Source organism: Vipera ursinii, assembly GCF_947247035.1.
Source record: "Vipera ursinii genome assembly, chromosome: 9".
Classification (NCBI taxonomy): domain Eukaryota; kingdom Metazoa; phylum Chordata; class Lepidosauria; order Squamata; family Viperidae; genus Vipera; species Vipera ursinii.
Window position 1 is genome coordinate 6,034,542 of NC_139523.1, and position 22,037 is coordinate 6,056,578.

Genomic DNA, 22,037 nt, shown 5'->3' on the forward strand with positions numbered 1-22,037 from the left:
TAGCTGGGTGACCTTGGGCCAATCACTCCTTCTCAGCCCTAAGAATCAGGAAGTGGCAAATCATTTCTGCAAAACCCTATCAAGAAAACTGCAGGGACATACATATCCAGGGAGACTCTGGATGATTGAATGGAAAAGGGGGAAAAATTGCTCTCATTGTCCTGCTGGCAATATTTCTCTTTTCATGTTTATGTATTTGCCTGCCATTAGGGTGCCAAAGGGGAACGGGGCTATGTTGGACCCCCAGGAGAGAAAGGAGAATCGGTAAGTAACTGGAAAAGTGTCTTTTCCTGGTGTTTTTTTCAGAGTTCATCCTCAGAGATTGGGATATGTGTGGTTGGAGAAAAAAATCTTTTTTTTCCCTTATAACTCACCTCTCTTTTTTTTTGCAAAGCTCTCTCCTATCTTTGCAGCTGCAAGATTCATATATCCTCAGAGGATTTTTAAAATATCATTGGTATCCATTTTGTTCCATAGTAGCTACATCTGCTTTTTTAAAGTGTTTTAATTTATTGCTTTAACTGTTTAACATTGCTATAAATCAGCCTGAAAGTGGGAATACGAAAGGGCAAGAAATGCATTAAGATTCATATTAAGTTAGGTAAATATAAAATACCTTGGTGAGGTAAGCTGCTGTACTTCAAGAGCATTGCTAAACAAAGAGGCAGCCCTGGTTTTAGTGTAATGTTTTTCAACAATGACCTCTTGAAGATGTGTGGATTTCAACTAGCTGAGGAATTCTGGGAGTTGAAGTCCACATATCTTCAAGCTGCCAGATTGAGAAACACTGTTTTAGCTGAAGCAGATTTCCTGGATATCAAACAACATTCTGATCAAAAGCCTGCCATTCCATAAATTCTTGATTTAATTTAATTTAATTTAATAATTTAATTTGTATACCGCCCTTCTCCCGAAGGACTCAGGGCGGTGAACAGGGCAATACACAATAAAAATATTATACAAAAATTAAAAAACCATTAAACATTATGCCCTTAAAATTAATACATATTACAATTAAAACTATTTATAAAAACCCAACCCCATCCCATCAGACCAGGCCAGCTTGTTCAAAAAAGAAGGTTTTGAGATCGCGCCGGAATGAGCGAAGGTCGGGGGCCATCCGGAGCTCGACCGGTAAGCGGTTCCATAGGTCTGGCGCGCCCACAGAGAACGCTCTCCCCCTGGGGGCCACCAATTGGCATTCTTTGATCGGAGGCACCCTGAGGAGGCCCTCTCTGTGGGAGCGCACTGGACGGAGGGAAGTTGACGCTGGCCGCAGGTGTTGCCGTAGGTAATCCGGACCCATGCCATGTAGGGCTTTGTAAGTCATTACCAACACCTTGAATCTCATCCGGAGGGCAACCGGCAGCCAATGCAGCTCGCGGAGCAAAGGTGTAACATGGGAGTATCGGGAAACCCCCAAGACAACTCGCGCGGCTGCATTCTGCACCAGTTGAAGTCTCCGGGTGGACCTCAAGGGCAGCCCCATGTATTCTTCTCTATCATTTTTGTGGATAAGGAATTTGTTGACATGATAGCTGTCTTCCAGTACTTGAGGGAGTGTCAGAGAGAAGAGGGAATTGACTCTCCAAAGCACCTGGAGGCAGGACGAGAAGCAATGGGTGGAGACTTCCGGTTTTGATGTTGCGGCAATGCAGATGTAAGAAGACGGGTCTCCTTCTTTAGCATTTGATTTCACCCTGCTGGGGGACCCTGGAAAGGGTTGAAAGGGTTGAAAGTCACCCTGTAAAGGCAGCAAGCAACGAGGGGACACTCATTGATCGTGGGGGGGTGGGGGTTGGCAGCCCTTCCGTTTGATTTGAGGAAGCCCTCCAAACCGGCGGGGGAAAGACTGGGCACATTCGTGTAGCCAGTCCAAAGTTGCTGACAACGGAAGACAACAAGCACTATCAAGCAATCTTACAGCAACATAAATGTAACTGGGTGAGACCTGATCCTCTCTTTATGATTTTAAGACCTCTTCCTGAAAATCTGCCCAAAGCACTCTTAATTTAATTTAATTTAATTTATTGAGATTTTTATACCGCCCTTCTCCCAAAGGGACTCAGGGCGGTTCACAGGGCATAAATATAAACACCAATACAAACATTAAAAAAATAATTAAATTAATGCCCAAGTTGAAACCAGAATACTAAAACAAACCAATAAAAAACCCAAGTACCCCCATCAGGCCAGACCCGCTAGTTCAAATAAATGGGTCTTCAACCCGCGACGGAAGGATCGGAGGTCTGATGCCATCCGGAGCTCGACCGGCAGTTGATTCCATAACGCCGGAGCACCCACAGAGAAGGCCCTCCCCCTGGGGGCCACCAGTCGACATTCCTTGACAGGAGGCACCCTGAGGAGGCCCTCTCTGTGGGCGCGCACAGGGCGGAGGGGAGTCGACGGAGGGGAGTCGACTCTCCCTGATGAGAAAGGGAAAGGAAATTTCTGCACCATTCCCTCAGAAAAGAAAAGCAGCTAATTAATTACTTGGGGAAAATGGAGAAACCTATAAGACTAAATTGGAATTTATATATATATATATAAATATATATCTTGGAAATTTGGGGACTAAAAGTGTTTTTAAGAAAAAAAGTTTACAATATACTTTGGATTTAAAAACTGAAAACGTCATTGATGACATCTAGTGGTGAATTATGGCACTACAACGTATTTATGCCTAAAAGAAACCTGGCTGGCCTTGGAAGCTTTTACTATTGAGAATTGCAGATGAGGAAAAAAAGGAACAGACTTGGGGGCTGCTTATCTGTGTGGCAGAGATGATAATATTACTCTAAAATTGGCCTGTCTGAATTATGAACACAAATACTGACTTCCAGAACTGTATTGTGGAACTATTTTCCTGTAGAAGAAACATATGGAACACTTTGGATTATAAATCTTGATTGTTAAACAAACTTTTAACGGTTCTTTTTTCTCCCTGGACAGAAAGGATATATTTCTCATTGGACAGAAAAAAAATTGAATTTTACTTATATCTGCTTAGGGGAGGTTTGTTGGATAAATTTTTAAAGGCTACTTACAACAAAAAAAAATGGATGTTCCATGTTTAGCTTAACATCTGTCCCCAGTAGCCTCAGTTTGCCATATCACCAAGAAAATAATGATGAACCACAGAAAGAAATTCTCTCCATGTTGAAATTATTACGAGAAACAATTGCTTTAGCTTGTGATCAGGTTAAAAATAACACAAAGGAGATAAAAGAAAAATTTTCTAATTTAAATCTACAAACTCAGAAAATAACCACAGAGAAGGAACCAGCAACCCAGAAAATAGAAGGAAAACTAGAGAATGCTGACACAAACATTGATGATCTAAAGGAAAAAACTAATGACCAGACTCAGATAAATGAAAACTTAGAAGACACAATGATAAATTGGAAATGGAAAAGACATTTCACAAACCAAGTTTACAGAACATACTGGAGGATAAGGAAGGAGAGCTGATGGAATGGAAGATAAAGCTGTTAACAGAACTGTGGGGAACTGGAGAAGGAGGGAGGCTATTTAATGAACATCAACGGGCTAGTTTTTCCAAAAATACTTTAACTTAATTGTTTCTCCTGTTTCAAATAACATATACAAAAATAGAGGAAGAATTGTTTGATGATCCAAATGCACTGACTTGGAAAGTTAGTTGTCAAAGCTAGAGTAAGATGGAAGGAAACAGAAGCTTTGACCTATTAGAGGGGATGCTATATCACTAATTAGATGTTTGAATATGGTTAAGAATAGATTGTTAGAAACAGAAGTATTATTATACCTAGATGGATAGGATTTGTAATCAGAATATCGTATCTTGGCATGAAAAGGGAAAAAAGAATATCTCAAGAACTTTGAATAAGGCAAGCTTTTGGTTACCCAAATATAACTTGTTCTGAAATTATAAATGATTGGGATACTTTGAACATGGATGGGAAATTAAAATTGAAAAAAGCGAAAATAGGATATGGACTAAATAAATGGAAATTGGGTGCAAATGCATTTAAGATATGCTTTGGTTAGAAAAGGTATTCTAAACTGATATTATTGACACTATTAGAAAAATGTAACAAATGTTGATATGCAATTGTATATTTATTAACAACGATAAGAATTGTATTTGCTCAGTGTAGAAAAATGGTTATTACCAGAAGAAGAGAGGATGTAGCGGAGGGTGTAATATCGGACTTACGGTAGTTTGAAGAAGCTTACATGTACCACGGAATCACTAATGGACTCAGTCATCATGTTGTCTATTGGGCCCTTGATTTTGAAAATAGAAAATTAATAAAACATAACAAAGGAGAAGCAATGGGTGGAGATCATTAAAGAGAGATCCAATCTAGAACTACGGAGAAATTTCCTGACAGTCTGAACAATTAATCAATGGACTAGTTGCCTTCTAGAATTGTGGGTGCTCCATCACTGGAAGCTTTCAAAAATAGACAATAGACATACGATCCCAAACAGACAACCATCTGTTTGGGATGGTATGAGGTCTCCTGCCATGAACAGGGTGTTGGACTAGAAGACCTCCAAGGTCCCTTCCAGCCCTATTATTCTACGGCACTCACACTCTCTGAATCTAAGAAACCATGACAAGTTCAACCCAAAACAAGTAACGGAGAAGAACAAAGCTCACAGACTGCCATCTTGCATGCCAGTGTGTCTCTTGCCAAAGAAAAGGACAATTCCAGTTTACCCAGAAAAACAACAACAACCAGATACTTAAAGGAGCTAATTAACACCATTTCCCACCCATTCACTTCATGTGGGCTACAATATGTGTGGGAAGAACTGAAAGGAAGGGAAGGCAGGGACTAGATCAACAACAATCAAAAGAGATCCATCATGGATGCATTGTCTGAAGAAGACTGATGAGCTGAGAGAGTGTGTTCTAATTCCAAAGACCATCTCACTCAAATTGCTATACATTAACCTTTCCAAACCTGACCCTTTTTAGAGGTTTTTCCCACAACCTCTACCATCTCCTGCCAGAATGTAAGTCAAAGACCGACCTACAACAAGTGACTGTGGTTCTTTGAGGGTTTTTGTTTTTTTTTAAAAAAAGGGACTTTAGAAGCTCCCCTGGCAGATTTCACAGTTCGGTTTTGGTAAACAATTTTTATGAGCATCTCAGTAAGGCATAACTATCTGTGGAATGTTCATTAATGATGTCCCATAAATCCTACCCCACTGTCACCATGGATGTCAAGGCTCTCATAGTTTTTGTTTATATATTGCCTTAGATTTATTAAGTCTGCAATTTAGTAAATAAAAATAATAAACAAGTTTATGGAACTGTGCACTTGATCTTTTTAAAACTGTCTTACTCTCAGAAGGCATTATTGTTAGGTCAACAATTGCCAGTTCAAGAAATTATCTCCTCCATTCCATCCTCCACTAATTTCTAGGAATGCTGCTGATGAAATGTCTCCTTTTGCTCTCCAGGGACCCCCTGGCACAGATGGACCTATAGGACCCATGGGACCCTCGGTAAGCTCACCCGCTCAGTTACGTATGGCATGAAATGACCAATCGGACCTTTGGTTGCAACCAAGGCATCTGGTGGGTGGAAATTCTGGGTGCTGTAGTCCTTGAGGCCTCCACCACCTCTCAGAACCCTGAGCTGCAGCAAGCCTTGCCTTCTGTAGCAAATGGTTTGATGGGAGCCTATTTATGTTTTGCAAACAACAGGATTGATAGGTCTTTCCTTGAGGGCTTTCCAATCTAAAAACAGGCAACAGTCAGAAAGAAAGGGACAGTGTCAAAGGCTGGGCATCAGAGGTTGAGTAAACGGCAAGCTTTTGTGATCTCCTTAGATATATATACTTGTTAGCATTTTTGAGACTGCAGGAAGGGAATATATTTTGTGTACTTTATATATGATCTAGGGTCTTAGTTCTCACTAAGGAGGTGAACCTGACTCTGGAGTTTATCACACCAGGCCGGTGGTGAGAGCTCTGATTATTTGAAGGGTTCTCTGGATTCAAAGCTGCTCTACAAATTGAGAAGGAGCATGTCAGGGACAGCTTTCATTCATTCATCATCTAAGCCTGCCAGACACTGGCTAACCAGCCCATGGAGAATTTCAGGTCTGCCGAAAAGTTGCAACAACTACAGGCAAAGAACACCAATGTTATTCTCTCCTTGCATCAGGGTCCCAGAGGAGAACGAGGATTGCCAGGCAGCTCAGGAGAAAAAGGAGACCAGGTAAGATATTCTGGGCCAGGAGTGTTTCCACTCTGAAAGCGGCCACCGCGTGGGGCAATGTGCCCACAGGCTACATCCAGAGAGAGGGAAGGTGTCCTAGGCTTCTGGCACTGCAATGTTGTCCCTGTGCCCCTCTGCCTTGAGTGTTTATTCCTCTAGTCTCTGCTAGGGGCTTGATCTGGAGTGCTACAGGAGTGTCTGCAGGGCACGGTCAAAAAGGTTGAGGACAGCTGAGCTGGTGCAGTTAAAATTCTGTCTGTTTTATGTCAACTGTCCCCCTGGTTAGACTCTCTTGAGACATTCTTTTTACCAAGAGTAAGCCTTTACTGAAAATTCCATATGGGTACAGAAGTAGAAAAGCCAGTTCTAATGATTTCGCCTGTAACAGCATAGAAAATGTTCCCTCCCCCCCCCTGCCCTCCCATTGTCTACCAATCATTTGCACTTTTGTTGTTTTGGGAGTGGTCTGTCTGCCTTGGATGTTCCCAGCTGCTGACTTTGGGGTGTTGGGTCTGTTTCAGGCTTCCAGTCGGCACATTCGCATTCCACATTTCCTCCCACGCCTCCCTTACATTCCGATACCTTCCCTCCCCCCTTCCGTTACTGCTGCGTAGCGAGTCAGCCATGACAGTTTTTTATGGCCTTGGACATATAACACCCATAACAAATGGATATGACTTTCATCGCCCCATCGTGGCCACCATCTTGACTGTTTTGGCCATAGAGATAGTCCTCAACGTATGACCACAACTGAGCCCAAACGTTCTGTCACTAAGTGAGACATTTCTTAAGTGAATTTTGCCCCATTTACAACCTTCATTGTCATAGTTGCTTAGATCAGAGGTCCCCAACCTTTGGGGCACCAGGGACCGGTTCCGTGGAGAGAGGTTTTTCTGCAGACAGGAGGGGGTGTTTTGTGTACTGCCTGCATCCCACGGATGGGGCTTTGCTTGTTTGCGCAGTCTAGTTGCTGGCATGCCACAGCCCGGTGCCGGTCCATGGACCGGGGGTTGGGGACCCCTGCCTTAGATGTTTTACCTGCGTGCTACCTAGCAACATCCTAAAGTTTTCCTTAGTGGAGGGAAGAGGACAGGAGAGGGGAGGGGAAGGGAGGGGAGGGAAGGGGAGGGGAGGGGAGGGGAGGGAAGGGAAGGGAAGGGAAGGGAAGGGAAGGGGGAAGTAAGGAAGTCTCTTAAGAGCTTGATGCCACCTGAGTAAATGGACATAATACAGAAATCCAATATGGAAGTTATTTGTCCTTGCTTTCTTCTGAGAGCATTTTTCAGCTTCTCTGAGGTTTCATTGTGGCCTCCCATCCAAAATGCTAATCTGGATTTATTCTGCTTAGCTTTTCAGATCAGCACAGCTTGCATTCAGGGGGTTATTTTGCCTTATCTCAGGCATTGCTGAGTATTAACCTGCATTTATTTTATTTCCAGGGTTTCCAAGGCCAGCCCGGTTTTCCAGGGGCACCGGTAAGTTTGGTACATCCCAAAATATTTTGTTCTGGAGTGTCAGTCTCCCTACACAATCACACTTGTAAAATGTCTGTGAGTTGAAACAGTGCACAGCCATAAGTAAAGAGTCACAGAGCCTCTTGCATTAGATCCCAATGACATTCTTTAAGATTCTCCTTAGGGATAAGATCCCCAGGAGAAATATGTTTAAGAAAGGCAATACAGGTGTGAGAAAACGAAGTGTACTAATAGAAGACAATATGTGTTGAAATGTGGGCTCCTGCCTGCTGTCTGAGCTTGGTTGTTTTGTAGCACACATTTCATTACCCAACTAGGAAACATCATCAGAACACTGATGATGTTACCTAGTTGGATAACAAGCATCTTTAAGAAAACAACCAAGCTCAAAAAACAAATATCCCAGTCCTTTCTTTGGCAGTACAGAAATGGAAAAGATAGACCACAAACTAACTTTTCACAAGCTTCCAATCGTCTTTCTCCAATCTGGTGATCTACAGTTATAGTTTGGACCATGCTAGTTGGGAACTAGTAGTCCAGCATAGCTGGAGAACATCAGCACGAAAAATTCTGCTTAAAGCTAACCAGAGGCACAACCTGTGAAGACTGTCATGGTTCCGACAGATGAAACTCTTCAAAAGAACCTAGAGGTGTTTTTTACCTTAAAGAATCTTTTATTCGAGAAACAAAGTATCGGCACTACATAGTTAAAGCCAAAAACTGATTTCCCTTCCCCTTGGCACAAAGTAGTAAAGCACAATTCCCTCCTTCAGTTAACAGTCATAAATCACATTCCCCAATTAGCTTGAAGCAAGGGCTTTCTCCCCAGCTCTCCAGCTCGCCAAATCTTTCTGAATTCTGGGTGCAATAATCTTGGATTCCCACGGCCGAGTTATTATTGTTATGACTAGCAGGACTCTCATCCAAATTCCCCCTCCCAGCATCAACGAACTCTAAAAGCGACAGAGAAAAGATGGCTACATTTCCATCTGTTGTCAAAGCAAGAACATCCAATGTTAGCAGCATTGACAAAGACTTCATCAGATCTTCACAGAACCACACAACCTTCTGGCCATTTTTTTTTCACTTCCTGACTCCTCCTTGGGTTGGAAAATCTCAGCTGGGGCCTCCTCTTGGCCCATTAGGGCAAAACACCAACTCATCTTCCATTCAGAGATCAGCATGAGCGTCCTTTCCACCACAGCACATAGCCTCGCATCAAATTCTCACTTTATTGTGAAGCACCTGATCCAACTCAAATCTCAGAAGCTCCAAAATTGGATAATGAGTAAAATTAGAGGGCAGTTTTAGTTTTTGCAGAGTTCTTGTCCCCTCCCTATGATAGGCAATAAAAATGTATAGTTGCCTAATTCAAGTAATTTAGACAGACTGCAGAATCCTGCTTGTCCTCTTACAAGATTCCACACTTAGACTGAATAGATCTTTTCTTACTAATGTAGCATATTTAGAGTTGTAAAATCATTGCTGATGTCTCTTTTTCTAGGGTCCTCCAGGTTTTCCAGGAAAAGCAGGACCTCCTGGGCCTCAAGGACCCCCAGCCGAAAAGGTGAGTGACCAAAGTCAAATCTTGACGGGAGGGAAGATTAAAAGAAGCAAGACCAATGTGCAAGAAGCAGGAAAGATGTAAACAGTACCTGGCACCCAATTTCAATGGGAGCAAAATTGCACCATCCAGTGAAACACCGTTTTTCTTTTGTGTTCTCATTCACACCAGGAAGCTGTTTGAGAAAGGTGCATCAAGAAGATTACATATATTAGGGTTAGTTGAGCTGAAACGATACGGTAGTATTTCTGTATAAAAGCATGGATGCAGTGTGTTTCTAAAAATATATTAGGGAAAGTCGCATATAAAACCACACACATAAGGTGAAAACAATTCTCTTGCAATTAATTTTCCTGGAAGGTTTTTTTTTTCCCCAACTGTAAAAATATTGACAGGGGAAAAGAATGCATAGAAATCCGCATGGCTAATGCAATTGCAGTTTTAGTGCTGATATAAACTGTTGGGGGAAAGGAATCCTCTGGGCTTCTGGGCTTAGAGAAGAAGGGTGGGTCATGGCTTCCAAACCGGAAGAACAAGCCCCAAAGATACAAAACATGAAGGTCACCTTCTCTGCTGGCCTTGAAATGGTATACCAGTTGCAGAACAGTTGCTACGGAGGCATCATGGCTTCCTCCTTCATCCCTTCCTTCCTTCTTCTGCACTTCTCTGCAAGCAAAACTGGGATAATGACAGCACTGGTTCTGTGTCTGCCTTCCCCTTCCTCTATCTTTAGGCAACTTGACCTCTGCAAGAGCAGCACTCCAGATGCAGGTCCATGTGGGAAGTCCTCTTGTGTTTGTGAGATTCTCCTGGAGGTTACGTTATCTGTCCCCAAACTCTGCATCTAAAATGCTGGTCTTGCAGTCCTTTAATATCACCTGGAGCTGAACAGAAGGAGCCACAAAGAGAGACCTAAAGTGACTTTGTCTCCATTAGTACAAGTAGCCCTCAAAATGCAACCATTCATTTAGCAACTGCAATGTCGTGTGGTCGCACAGAGAGACAGAGACTGAGCTGGGTAGTAACTTCTTTATTGAGGTCAGGAACGAAGCTGGGGACAAGGGGATACGTGGCGTCTCTTATACCTGCCCAGGTGAATCGCAACCAATAGATTCAAACCTGGGCTTCCCGCCAGTGCAGGTGGCCAATGGATTTAAACCCTGGCTTCCCGCCAGAGCTGACCATGCCCCGGAGCTGTCAGGCTTGCTCCATTCAGGCTTTCCCGCCAAAACGGTTATAGCCTGGAGCTGTCCAGCACCCTTCTGTGCTGACATCCTGTGTATGCTTTTAGTCGCATACACTACAGCAACCCTTCAAAGTTTCAATGGCACTGGGGGGAAAAAACCTGACTTATGACCAGTCCTCTCACTTACAACCGTCACAGCATCCCCATGGTCATATGATCAAAATCCAGGTGCTTGGCAACTGGCATGTATTTATGAAGGTTGTAGTGTCCCGGGGTGGTGTGATCCCCATTTGTGACCTTCCTTCCCCTCAGGCTTCCAACAAGTGAAGTCAATGAGGGAAACCAGATTCGCTTAATGACTGGGTGATTCAGTTAACTGTAGTGATTCTCTTAATTGCCATGGCAAAAAAAAGAAAAGAAAAGAAAATGGGCATGATTCACTTAACAACCATCTTGCTTAAGAGTGGAAACTTAGGTCCCAATTCTGGTCGTAAGGTCGAGGACTGCCTGGACTGCCTTCCCACTAGGTATAGGAACCAAGAGACACAGCATGAGAGATTTCAGGGGCAGAAGAATAAGAAGGCATGAATTGTCTCATTCGTTCACGTTCTCTTATCTTCTATGCAAGCAGTTGGGGGAAAATGAAGGCTCTTCTTCCCCCAAAGTTACAAATTCATATGCTTCTATTTCAGCTTGCTGTCCAACAAGACCATGGTTGAAGGGGGGGGGAGTAACCTCCAGGAGAGCAAGGGGGGAGAACTGGGGTATTTTGCTTGAAGGAGGAGTTTCTGCAGGGCTTCATAATAGATACACACTGTTGAAGGCAGAGAGTTTTATCTTCATATTACTGGTCACGGTAACTTTTTCTGCAGATAATGGATGGAGAAGGCATTGGCAGTATAGATCTGGAAAGAAGCTCCTTTGAGGATGCCAAGGGAAAAATAGCTATTGGATTGCAACAGGGAAGAGATTAGGAGAAGCAAGGCGGGGGGAGGGGGGGCTGTGTGTCTTCCAACTGCTGGCTTTTACTGACATCTGCTGCGTTCTGCCAGGACTGCAGCCTGGAGGTTTCACTTGGCTCTTGGGAAATCGGAAGGGAAGGGAAGTAAACCTTGAGCCTAAATTTAAGAAGGATTGTCTAGATCAGGGGTCGGCAACCTCGGCTCTTTTATGACTCGTGGACTTCAACTCCCAGAATTCCTGAGCCAGCTATGCTGGCTCAGGAATTCTGGGAGTTGAAGTCCACGAGTCATAAAAGAGCCGAGGTTGCCGACCCCTGGTCTAGATGGAGATTTTCAATCATCCAGGTCAGGGGTCTTCAGACTTGGCCCTTTTATGACTTGTGGACTTCAATTCCCAGAATTCCTCAGCCAGCGTGCCTGGCTGAGGAATTCTGGGAGGGGTCTTCAAACTTGGCCCTTTTATGACTTGTGGACCTCGACTCCCAGAATTCCTCAGCCAGCGTGCCTGGCTAAGGAATTCTGGGAGTTGAAGTCCGCAAGTCATAAAAGGACCAAGTTTGAAGGCCCCTGATCCAGGTCATAGTTATCCCTAAGGTGCTTTTTTTTCTTTCCAAAAAGGCAACTGGATTTTCTTGGAGGTTTTTTCCCCCTTTGAAAACATTTTGATTCTCATCCAAGAAGCTCCCTCAGTTCTGACTGAAGTTCTGTCAGAACTGGAAAAACTTTTTGGATGAGAAGCAACATGTTTACAAGGGGGGGAAAAAAACCACAAGAAAGTCCAGTTGCCTTTCGGGGAAAATAGGGCCTTTGGGTTTAAGAAGGATTGTACATTGTGGTGCTCAGATGGGACACACACACACACACCCGGGAGGGCTCCCAAAGCATAATTTTAACTTCTCCCAGAAGCAGATCAGCTTTCTGTCATCCAGAGAGTGGGACTTTTCTCTCAGGTCACACACACACACACACACACACACACACACACACACACACACACACCAGGGAAACATTTTACAGCAGCTAACTTGTAAGCTGCCTGGAGTCACCTTGTGGGGCAGATGGGCAGCATAAAAATTTAATACAGGTAGTCTTTGACTTACAGCCATAACTAAAACCCAAAATTTCTGTTGCCCCATTTTTACAACCTTTCTTGCCACAGTTGTTAAGTGAATCGCAGCAGTTGATAAGTTATGGAGTAACCCGGTTGTTAAGTGAATCTGGCTTCCCCATTGGCTTTGCTTGTCAGAAGGCCACAAGAGGGGGTCACATGACCTTGGGACACGGCCACGGTCATAAGTATGAGCCAGTTGCCAAACATCTGTATTTTGATCACAGGATCCTGGGGATGCTGCAAAGGTCGTAATTGTGCAAAATGGTCATCGGTCACTTTTTGCAGTGCTGTGGTAACTTTGAATGGTCACTGAATGAGCTGTTGTAAGTCGAGGACTGCCTTTAAAAAAATGGAAAGGGAGATGCATGGGAATCTAACCACATTTCTCCCCAGCCCAGGCTGTGTCCTCTCCTGGCTTCTTCTCCTTTGCTCTTCTTTCCCATGGCAGCCCTGAATCACTGAAAGAGGTTTTTTTCTCTGCAGGGCAGTGAAGGGATGCGCGGGACTCCTGGCATGGCTGGTTCCCCCGGGCCTCCAGGACAACCTGGAGTGCAGGTAAGTAAGGTGGAGACACAGTAGTTTAAATCAGAGTTTCCCAACTTTTCTGGATTTGTGGACCGGCAGGAGGGCAGGAGATGGTTCCGCACGAGCGGCTGGCAAGTGCGCACATGCGCAGGTCCATTTGAACGGTGTGCATGCCCACCCACCACTTGCACAAGTGGAGCACACATGCGCTCTCTCCACCCTTGGTCTAAATCACCCCACGATGAAGGTGAGAAGGCAGCTGGTTTCACCATAGTGTGAAATCAAGCAGCACAGTTTTCCTGTTTCCACCCTAAGAAGTCACTTTGAGAAGATGAAGCCAACTCAGCCCATCCTTTTCTTGAACTACCAAATTTAGCAAATTTAAGATTTGCTGTGTCTCCTCCTTCCCTATCCTAAAACAAGGGAATTGTGTCAACTTGAAGTTGGAATGTAAAAGATTTAAAAGTTCCATCCACTGGGGCAGCTGGTGAGGGCAAAGACTGGGGGATTAGGGAGCAGGAAGATGCTTTATTATTTTTGTAACAGAAAACTATGGCTGCTATCCTTCTGTAAAATATTTATTATGTGTGCCATGTATTCAAGAAGTCCTGCTTCCCCAGATGCTTTTGTACTAAGAGCACAAGAGTCATGGAGGTATGATGTCACCTGAATGTCAGGAACTTCTTGTTTGATTGTAAGATTGCCATAGATAAAGATCAGAAGGAGACCTTTAGCCCTTTTTCAAATGAACCAATTTTATGAAAAGGCTTGGAAAAGGGCACTTGGTTAAATCAGATCTCACTAGAAGCCATGGCTTATACAGCCATCCATTTAGATTCTTTAGCCGTGATCTGGTCAAACAAGCAAATGACAGTCTAACAAGCAGAACATTACGTAAATTTGCTTGACAATATTCACTTTCCATTTAGCTTCAGAGGCTGATATTGCAGCAATTTTCAGATGTGGGTTTCCAGTTCTAACTGTAGTGTACTATTTCCCCATCATACACACTCCAATTTAGCATCAAGGATATTCTGCAAGTCTACATCCAACCATAATTTCTGATTCTGTAGGGCCATCAATTACAAACTATGCTCGATCAACATGCAGGATCATTATAGTGAGCCATCATCATGTGGCTCATTTATTTTCATCTTAACAACTATGGTTAAAATGTTCTGGCTTAAAGATATGTATGAATCCATCCATAAACCAAACTTCAGCACATTAAGCTCTCTTAATACTTGCAGTGCATTAAATAAACATAAAGCATTGACCGTTGCACTTGGTGTGTGTTTCTTTTTCTCTAGGCAGTTCAAAGAAAGAATGCACATGTAATCTAAGTTTATTTTTAGGGTCCACCTGGCCTGGAGGGACAAGATGGAAAAGATGGAAAACCAGGATTGCGGGTAAGACTGTGTGTCCCAGTAGCAAATTACAATAGTCTTGCTTACAACATTCACATGAAAAATCCTCTTGTAATAGGTTTCATCTTACAGTCACTGCTGGCTCTTTAGGATTGAAAAGTGACCCACTTTTCATGTCTGCTGGCCTTCAGCTTCTTGAGAAAATTGCAAGGTGGTGGTTGTATTGTATGCCTCCTGGGAAAAGAGAGCAGATCCGTTTGTATCTGGATGGGAAGTAGGGGGAGAAGACAGATTTAGTATGCTGAAGACTTGGGATGTTGCCGTTCTCTTTCTTAAGTAGCACTAACTCTTGTCTTCTTCTAGGGTGACTCAGGACCACCAGGACCTCCAGGAATGATGGGACCTCCAGTAAGTTGTTCGCCATCCCAGATTTTACTAGACATTGGGAAAGAGGGGAACAGGAATTTCTTCTTCTATTGATCGCTTACTCTTTTGAGAGATCTGATGGTGCCAATTTTTCATCAGCTAGCTAGATGACGCCCTTTCCGCTTTGTCTCGGCATGCAGATGTTTATCAGCTGTTATCGACAGTAATGATTGTTGTCTGATACTAATTCAAGCCAGGGTCTTTTGCAGTGCTTTTTTTTTGTAAGTAAAAAAGGTGCTGGAACTCACACACATCATACAACCTACCTTGCCCTACCCTACAAGGTTCCATCCAAAAAAGGTGCCGGAACTCCATTCTGGGCGTTCTATGACCAAAAAAAAGCCCTGGTCTTTTGTAGGGAGATGGATTTCTGCTCTGCTGGCAGCCCTGAAGCTTCAGTGCTCGGGGCCTGCTGACTTTGATCTAGTCACCAATTTTATAGCTTCTCTATTGTTTTCTTTTTCTTCTCTCTAGGGATTCAAAGGGAAAACAGGTCATCCTGGCCTGCCGGGACAAAAGGTTAGCCTTGTCATTGATTGCAAGATCAAAATGTGATACATGTTCCTTCTCATTTATTCAACCTCAGGTCAAATTGCTCAAATCTATTGTCTAGGGGACGGTTTCTCCTTGCCTGAAAATTGGAAAGGCCAAAGTGGAGTGAGTCTGAATGCTGAAAACTGTCATTCTCACTGATATAAACCAGTGGTTGTTAATGAACACCTTAGGAACAAAATATGCACTTTGTTTGTCTAAACGTATTCTTCCTCAGCTGTCACCAAGGCAAGAGCCTTGGTGGAGCAGTGGGCTAATGCCTTCTTAAGTAAGACCAGCTGCCTGCAATTAGTGCAGGTTCGAGTCCCACCAGGCTCAAGGTTGACTCAGCCTTCCATCCTTCCGAGGTAGGTAAAATGAGGACCCAGATTGTTGGGGGCAATAAGCTGACATTGTAATAATGCCGCTTGGCGGGGGCAAAAGCCCTAATAAGCAGGCATATACATAGAACAAAGGCTATTGCTAAGCACATTGATTTGTGCTTCTTAGATTGTAAGCCGCCCTGAGTCTTCGGAGAAGGGCGGGATATAAATGGGATTAAAATAAAATAAAAAAAATAAAATTTCCCATTCCCAATTTCCCCATCATAAAGGTATACAGCATTATTGCCCATTTACTCCCCACCTCCCTTCCCCAATTGATGACAGAGCACCAGGCACCAAGCCAAAGCTGGTGGATCTGACGTAACCTCTCAAGACTCTTCGCAGCTTAATGATAAACACAACAATACAGTTAACTAGAAATATTAAAAACAGTGCTCAATCAACAACTAAAATCCTTTTTTTAAAAAAAAAAGTGCTTGGTCTTAAAGGCTTTCAAACCAAGACTTGTCAGAATTCAATAGAAAATTCATCACCCCCAAAATTGGGTGACCATAAAGAAAACACTAGTAGACTCTAAATCATAGAGCAAGAGGATCATGACACAAACCACAGACATCTTATAGAAACAATAACCAGCCCTTTGTATTTTGCCTGGAAAGAAATAGGCAACACATGATGGTCCTATCAGCAGAAGAGAATATTTATAGCTCAGAGTTGAACTGTAGGCCTGGTTGTTTTCTTGCAGACATTTCATTAACATCATGACTGCTTAACTGATGATGTTACCTAATCAGATAATGAAACGTCTGCAAGAAAACAATCAAGGATCCCACATGATGATATGCTTTTACCCAGTGCTTTTTTTGTAAAAGAAAAAGGTGCCGGAACTCACACATGTCATACAACCTGCCTTGCCTACCCTACAAGGTTCCATCCAAAAAAGGTGCCGGAACTCCGTTCTGAGCGTTCTATGACAAAAAAAGCCCTGCTTTTACCCCAGATGAGTTCTGTCAGGCCCACAGAGAACACGTTGCAGATGTCACAGGCACCACAGCACCAAGGTCATTTTTTTTTCCAATTGGCCAGTCAGATCAATGATACTTCGGAATATTGTCTGGGAAAAGTGTGAGAGTTTCACTTCTAGGAGCAACTCCAAGCTACACACTTGCTTTTTCTTCCAGAACTACATTCTCATTCAGAATAGAGAAATCTATCACTTCTCTAGAAGGGTGACCCTCTCTTCCAGCATCCCTGTCTTGTGTGGTTGCATTTTCCATATATTACTCTATACGCAACCCATTATCCATGGAAGGGAAAATATTTCTGCATATGTTTGGCTACTCCTGAAGGTGAGCATCTAAGCTGACAGGGCAGTTTTAATAATTGCAACAGAAAGATTTATTTCAGGAAGAATAGGATATGAATAGGCAAAGCCTACATTTTCCCAGAAAGACAATGAGAGAAGACAGGTTCTTCAGGTGTCTATCTAGAAGAAAAGGCAGAGAGAGTTGAGATTAGCTGCCTCAAAGATCGGGAGCAAGCAGAGCATTAAAGAGAAAGAAAGAATAAATTATTAACATAATTGATGACCCTTGTCCTTGTGTTCAGTAGGTGAGAAAGTCTTGAAGAATCTCTACCACTGAAGTCACAGGTCCAACATTATTAACTGCAGACCCGCATTCATGAACATTGTTTTGCCAAGCACCAGGACAGTGATCAGATTCCTAGGCAGTTGGTTCTTTTGCATCCAGAAACAATGAAAAAATCAGTAAATAAAGGGATTTTATTATTAGTTCAAGCAAGCTGACTGAAAGGCATAACAAAAAGCATACATACCAAACAAGCTAATACTCAAATCTCTTACCGGCTTTCAGAGCTCCTTATTAACAACAGCAGAAATACCCTAAGGACTGCCAGTTTCCACAACACTAATGCTAGGTTACATGTAGAAGCTTCCCACAAATAGCTCCGGAGTTTTGATCAAAACCTGGCACTGTGGCTTCATGGCCCTACTGTGGTCAGGAGACTGCAACCTTGCTCGGTGGCACATGACTCTGGGATATAAATCAAAAGTGTGAGACTTTCACAGTCACAAAAAGCTCTGAAGCTACATGACGATTCTCCCCTCCTTCTCCTTTATTCAATAAACAAGAGAAGAGGGCAAGCACAGGTTACCCCATAATGAGCTCTAAACTGTTCTTAAGATGAAGGGGAAATGTCATTAAGCTCCCCAACGTAACAATGGCCTTCTACATTACCACTTCAGCCATTTCTTGACAGTGTTATGCAAACAGATTTCAGGGCCATCAACTCAATGATCACGCAACAGCAATTCAGCTAGTTGTGTCAGAAACTGAAAAATATTGGAGACCGAGAGACATTGTAAAGGCCCCTGTTTCGAGAAGCAGTTCTTTCTAAGAACTGCTCTTCTTTCTAAGATCAAAAGAACTTCAGTAAAAAAATCTCAGGCAGACTCTGGAGAACTGCTTTCAATTAAGGCAGACCCATCTCCCTCAGACATATCCCTCTAGGAGCCCCCTGAATTCTCATTGAGAATGGCCTTTGAGAATTGTGGGGATCGAAACCCAACACTGGAAACTTGAAAAATAGTGAAGGAGTTCCCCTTGGGCTGTGTGAACCACAGACTTGATCTGGCTCCAGGCAGCTTCACACATCACTTCAATCCCAAAGGTGTGTTTGGCTGTGTCAAAGCATTCATACATTAGGGCCCATTGGGATGGGGAGGAGGACAGGCTGATCCTCATGATCATCTGTCACTGAGGCTGGTTGAACAGGAAGACCAGGAAGAAGATAGGCTTCGATTGCTTTATATCTTCCATAATATAAACCTTCTAAGCCACATCTCCTTGACTTTCTAGGGTGATTGTGGTAAGCCAGGACCTCCTGGAAATACAGGCCGGGCTGGAGCTGAGGTGAGTTATCAGCATCCAGCCAAAAGGGAATTGCAAGGTCAGGGGTACATTCTTGAGTTATAATTCTGCACCTGTGTTTGTCTGGATTCAGCAGTGGGGGGCGTCTATGAATATATATGGAAGTCAGTTATAGAAGGGTTTTCATTCATTGTCATAGTATACCATGAGTGGAGCATCTAGTGCAGAATGCAGAGTAGATGAAGGATGTACAAAATGGTATGGATGGCTAAATTCATTATACCTTGGTTTGTGTTCCATGGGACAAAGAAAGTGAGTTGGAATTAGCAAGATGTTCGGAGGGGAGCAAAGTTAATCCACAAGATTAATTCTTCTACTAGCTTACCTTAGTTCACCTGTACTTGTTAAGTATAGGTCTGTCTGTGTTTGGAGAGAGAAAATGAATGAGGGACACAGGTGCAGCAATGATCTTCACCACCAAACCTCCCTCCCAGAGAAGGTTGCGCCATGCAGACTATTATGTTATGTGGGCACAGAATACTTGCTATGCCAAAGAGAAAGGTAGTCCTCGACTTACAAATGTAATTGAACCCAGAATTATGGTTGTAAGTCACTGTGGTTGTTAAGCGGCTCACCAGGTGACCAGACTCAATTTTATGACATTTTTTTGCAGCAGTTATCAAGCAAACACAGCTTAATTGTTAAGTGAATCCATTTTATCCAATGGGCATTTTTTGCTAAAAACTGGAAATGAACCCAGGCAACTGGCAAAAAAAAAATGTCAAAAATTGTCATGGAAGCACAGGAAACTGCAAATAAAAGTGAGCTGGTTGCAGGTGCCCAAAATGTGATCACATGACCACAGGAGGGTGCTGCTGTGATCAATATCTTTGTCACCTTAAATTGTTTGTAAAACTAATAAAGGCAAGATACAAATAAATACATAATTTGAACTTTGGATCATAAGTAGTTTTGGGGACGCTGAGCTTGTCGCTCAGAAGGTCGGCAGTTTGGCGGGTCGAATCCCAAGTGCTGCATAACAGAGTGAGCGCCTGTTACTCGTCCCAGCTTCTGCCAACCTAGCAGTTCGAAAGCACGTAAAAATGCAAGTAGAAAAATAGGGACCACTCCAGTGGGAAGGTAACAGCGTTCCGTGCGCCTTTGGTGTCTAGTCATGCTGGCCACGTGACCACGGAGACGTCCTCGGACAAGCGCTGGCTCTTCGGCTTTGAAACGGAGATGAGCACCGGCCCCTAGAGTCGGAAACAACTAGCACGCATGTGCGGGGGAACCTTTACCTTTTACCTTGCAACTTCAAACAGCCACTCAGCAACTAGTTGTAAGTTGAGGACTACCTTTAGATGCAACCAGGGAACAGTAGACAAGGCGTAGTCCTATGTATACATCCCAAGATACGTGTGTGTCAATTCTATAGTATTGATTGCCTTAGTCATAACTTGCCCAGATCGTCCTTAGCGATGCATTTATCTAATTTGCTCCAACAATGCCCTAACCCAGACAAGTATTTGCTCTAATGTTCTTTTCCTTCTCCAGGGAGAGCCCGGTCCTGTGGGGCCTCAAGGTAGACCAGGACCTCCTGGACATGTCGTAAGTCAAAATACTCTTCCCTGTATTTTGTATGAGCAGATGTATAGCTGGGTTGCCAAGATGTCTATAAAGCTCCCAGGTCAGGCGCCTGAACCAGTGGTAAAAGCAGCTGCCACTTGGCATAAAAGCCGAAGTATAAATGCCAACTGTTAAATTCTCCATTTGTGTCATTTTGTCCCTTTCTGAATTCCTCTTTTTTTTAAAAAAAAAATTGCAATTCAAAACAAAAAAAATGCACCGTTCACATTTTGGTTGTAATACGAGCTAAGCTGGAAAAAGCAAGCCCACCAAACATGTTCCACAGAAATGACAGCAGTCCTGCAGATGATCAGAATAAATTATTCCAGTTGAAGACTGGCACTCGAAAGCTGTATGGAAACTATTGAACTTCAGTTGTTGCAAGTAACCTGCAGATTTTCATGCCTTTTATTCTCAGTCTGGACTGATATTTAGAAATTTACGTTCCACTTTATTGAGTGAAGAGACCCAATTTGGTCTGGTGGTTAAGGCACCAGGCTACAAACCAGGAAGCCCTGAGTTCTAGTCCTGCCTGCCTTAGGCATAAAAGCCAACTGGATAACATTGGGGCAATCATCGGGAAAATCTGATCCTGCCTTGGGCATGAAATCCAAGTGTGTGGCCTTGGGCCAATCATCCTCTCTCAGCCCAAGGAAAACAGGAAGACATTAGACCTGTTCACTGCCTTGAGTTGTTTATAAAATTAATAAAGCAGGGACATAAATAAATTAAATAGTCTTAGCCAAATCTTAATTCTATAACTCCCATCCGTCCATAACTAGGCACCAACTGGGCTGAAGCATTTTGGAAATTCTTTTGTTTAATAAGGAAGAGAAACCTTAACATTGTGGGATCCTTGGTGCTCTCTGAGTTTGATTGTATTCTTGTAGATGTTTTACTACCAAACTAGGTGACATCATCATTGTTAGTCTAGTACTAACTTAACATTGTGGGATCCTTGGTGCTCTCTGAGTTTGATTGTATTCTTGTAGATGTTTTATTACCAAACTAGGTAACATCATCATTGTTAGTCTAGTACTAACTTAACATTGTGGGATCCTTGGTGCTCTCTGAGTTTGATTGTATTCTTGTAGATGTTTTACTACCAAACTAGGTGACATCATCATTGTTAGTCTAGTACTAACTTAACATTGTGGGATCCTTGGTGCTCTCTGAGTTTGATTGTATTCTTGCAGATGTTTTACTACCAAACTAGGTGACATCATCATTGTTAGTCTAGTACTAACTCAACACTGCACATTAGAATTTTAACCAGAGCCAAACTAGATGGCACAGAATTGCCATATTTATTCTGATTCGTACACTGGTTACCCAGAGCTGCCATATTTATTCTGATTCCTACACTGGAAATGTAGCAGGAAGGTAGACAGCACCCGGCCTTAATTTGTTATGTGTGTTATGCTTCTCTGCAGCCCAACTCATGAAGCAGGCTGGGAAAAGAAAGACTATCTGGGCAGATAACTGTTCTGAACCAGCCAACTACCGGCCTTGTAATAAAGCAAACCCCTGTTCAAGCAGTAGAGACTGGAGAGCGTCTGAGGTTGCAAAGCGTTTGCCAAGTTTAATTCACAAGCAAAACAACAGAACAAGAAACACAGGAACTTGAATCCTCAAGCGGAAGGGTTGCTTTCAGCAACCAGCCCCTCCCCAAACACTCCTTTTATTTAGAGTTCAGGGCGTGGTCTCCCTGTGCCTCCTCCCGAGGAGTCCCACAGCCTTTCTTTGTTTGTTCCTGCTCGACTGCCTCCTGCATCGGGCGTCCTTGAACAGGGCCAGCTGTGGGTCATCA

The 22,037-nt window shown here is 43.2% G+C and overlaps 1 protein-coding gene across 1 annotated transcript in view; it reads left to right on the forward strand.

The window, feature by feature from the left end:
• The window catches only part of COL16A1 (collagen type XVI alpha 1 chain), a gene marked incomplete at its 5' end in the record, with an annotated part of 217,381 nt that overhangs the window by 184,062 nt on the left and 11,282 nt on the right, over positions 1-22,037 (forward strand). Inside the window, 11 exons of the mRNA XM_083370100.1 lie at positions 211-264; positions 5,458-5,502; positions 6,166-6,219; positions 7,659-7,694; positions 9,199-9,261; positions 13,001-13,072; positions 14,398-14,451; positions 14,773-14,817; positions 15,310-15,354; positions 18,590-18,643; positions 20,156-20,209. Coding sequence (XP_083226226.1) covers positions 211-264; positions 5,458-5,502; positions 6,166-6,219; positions 7,659-7,694; positions 9,199-9,261; positions 13,001-13,072; positions 14,398-14,451; positions 14,773-14,817; positions 15,310-15,354; positions 18,590-18,643; positions 20,156-20,209 — 576 coding nt within the window. The remainder of the gene's footprint in view (positions 1-210; positions 265-5,457; positions 5,503-6,165; positions 6,220-7,658; positions 7,695-9,198; positions 9,262-13,000; positions 13,073-14,397; positions 14,452-14,772; positions 14,818-15,309; positions 15,355-18,589; positions 18,644-20,155; positions 20,210-22,037) is intronic.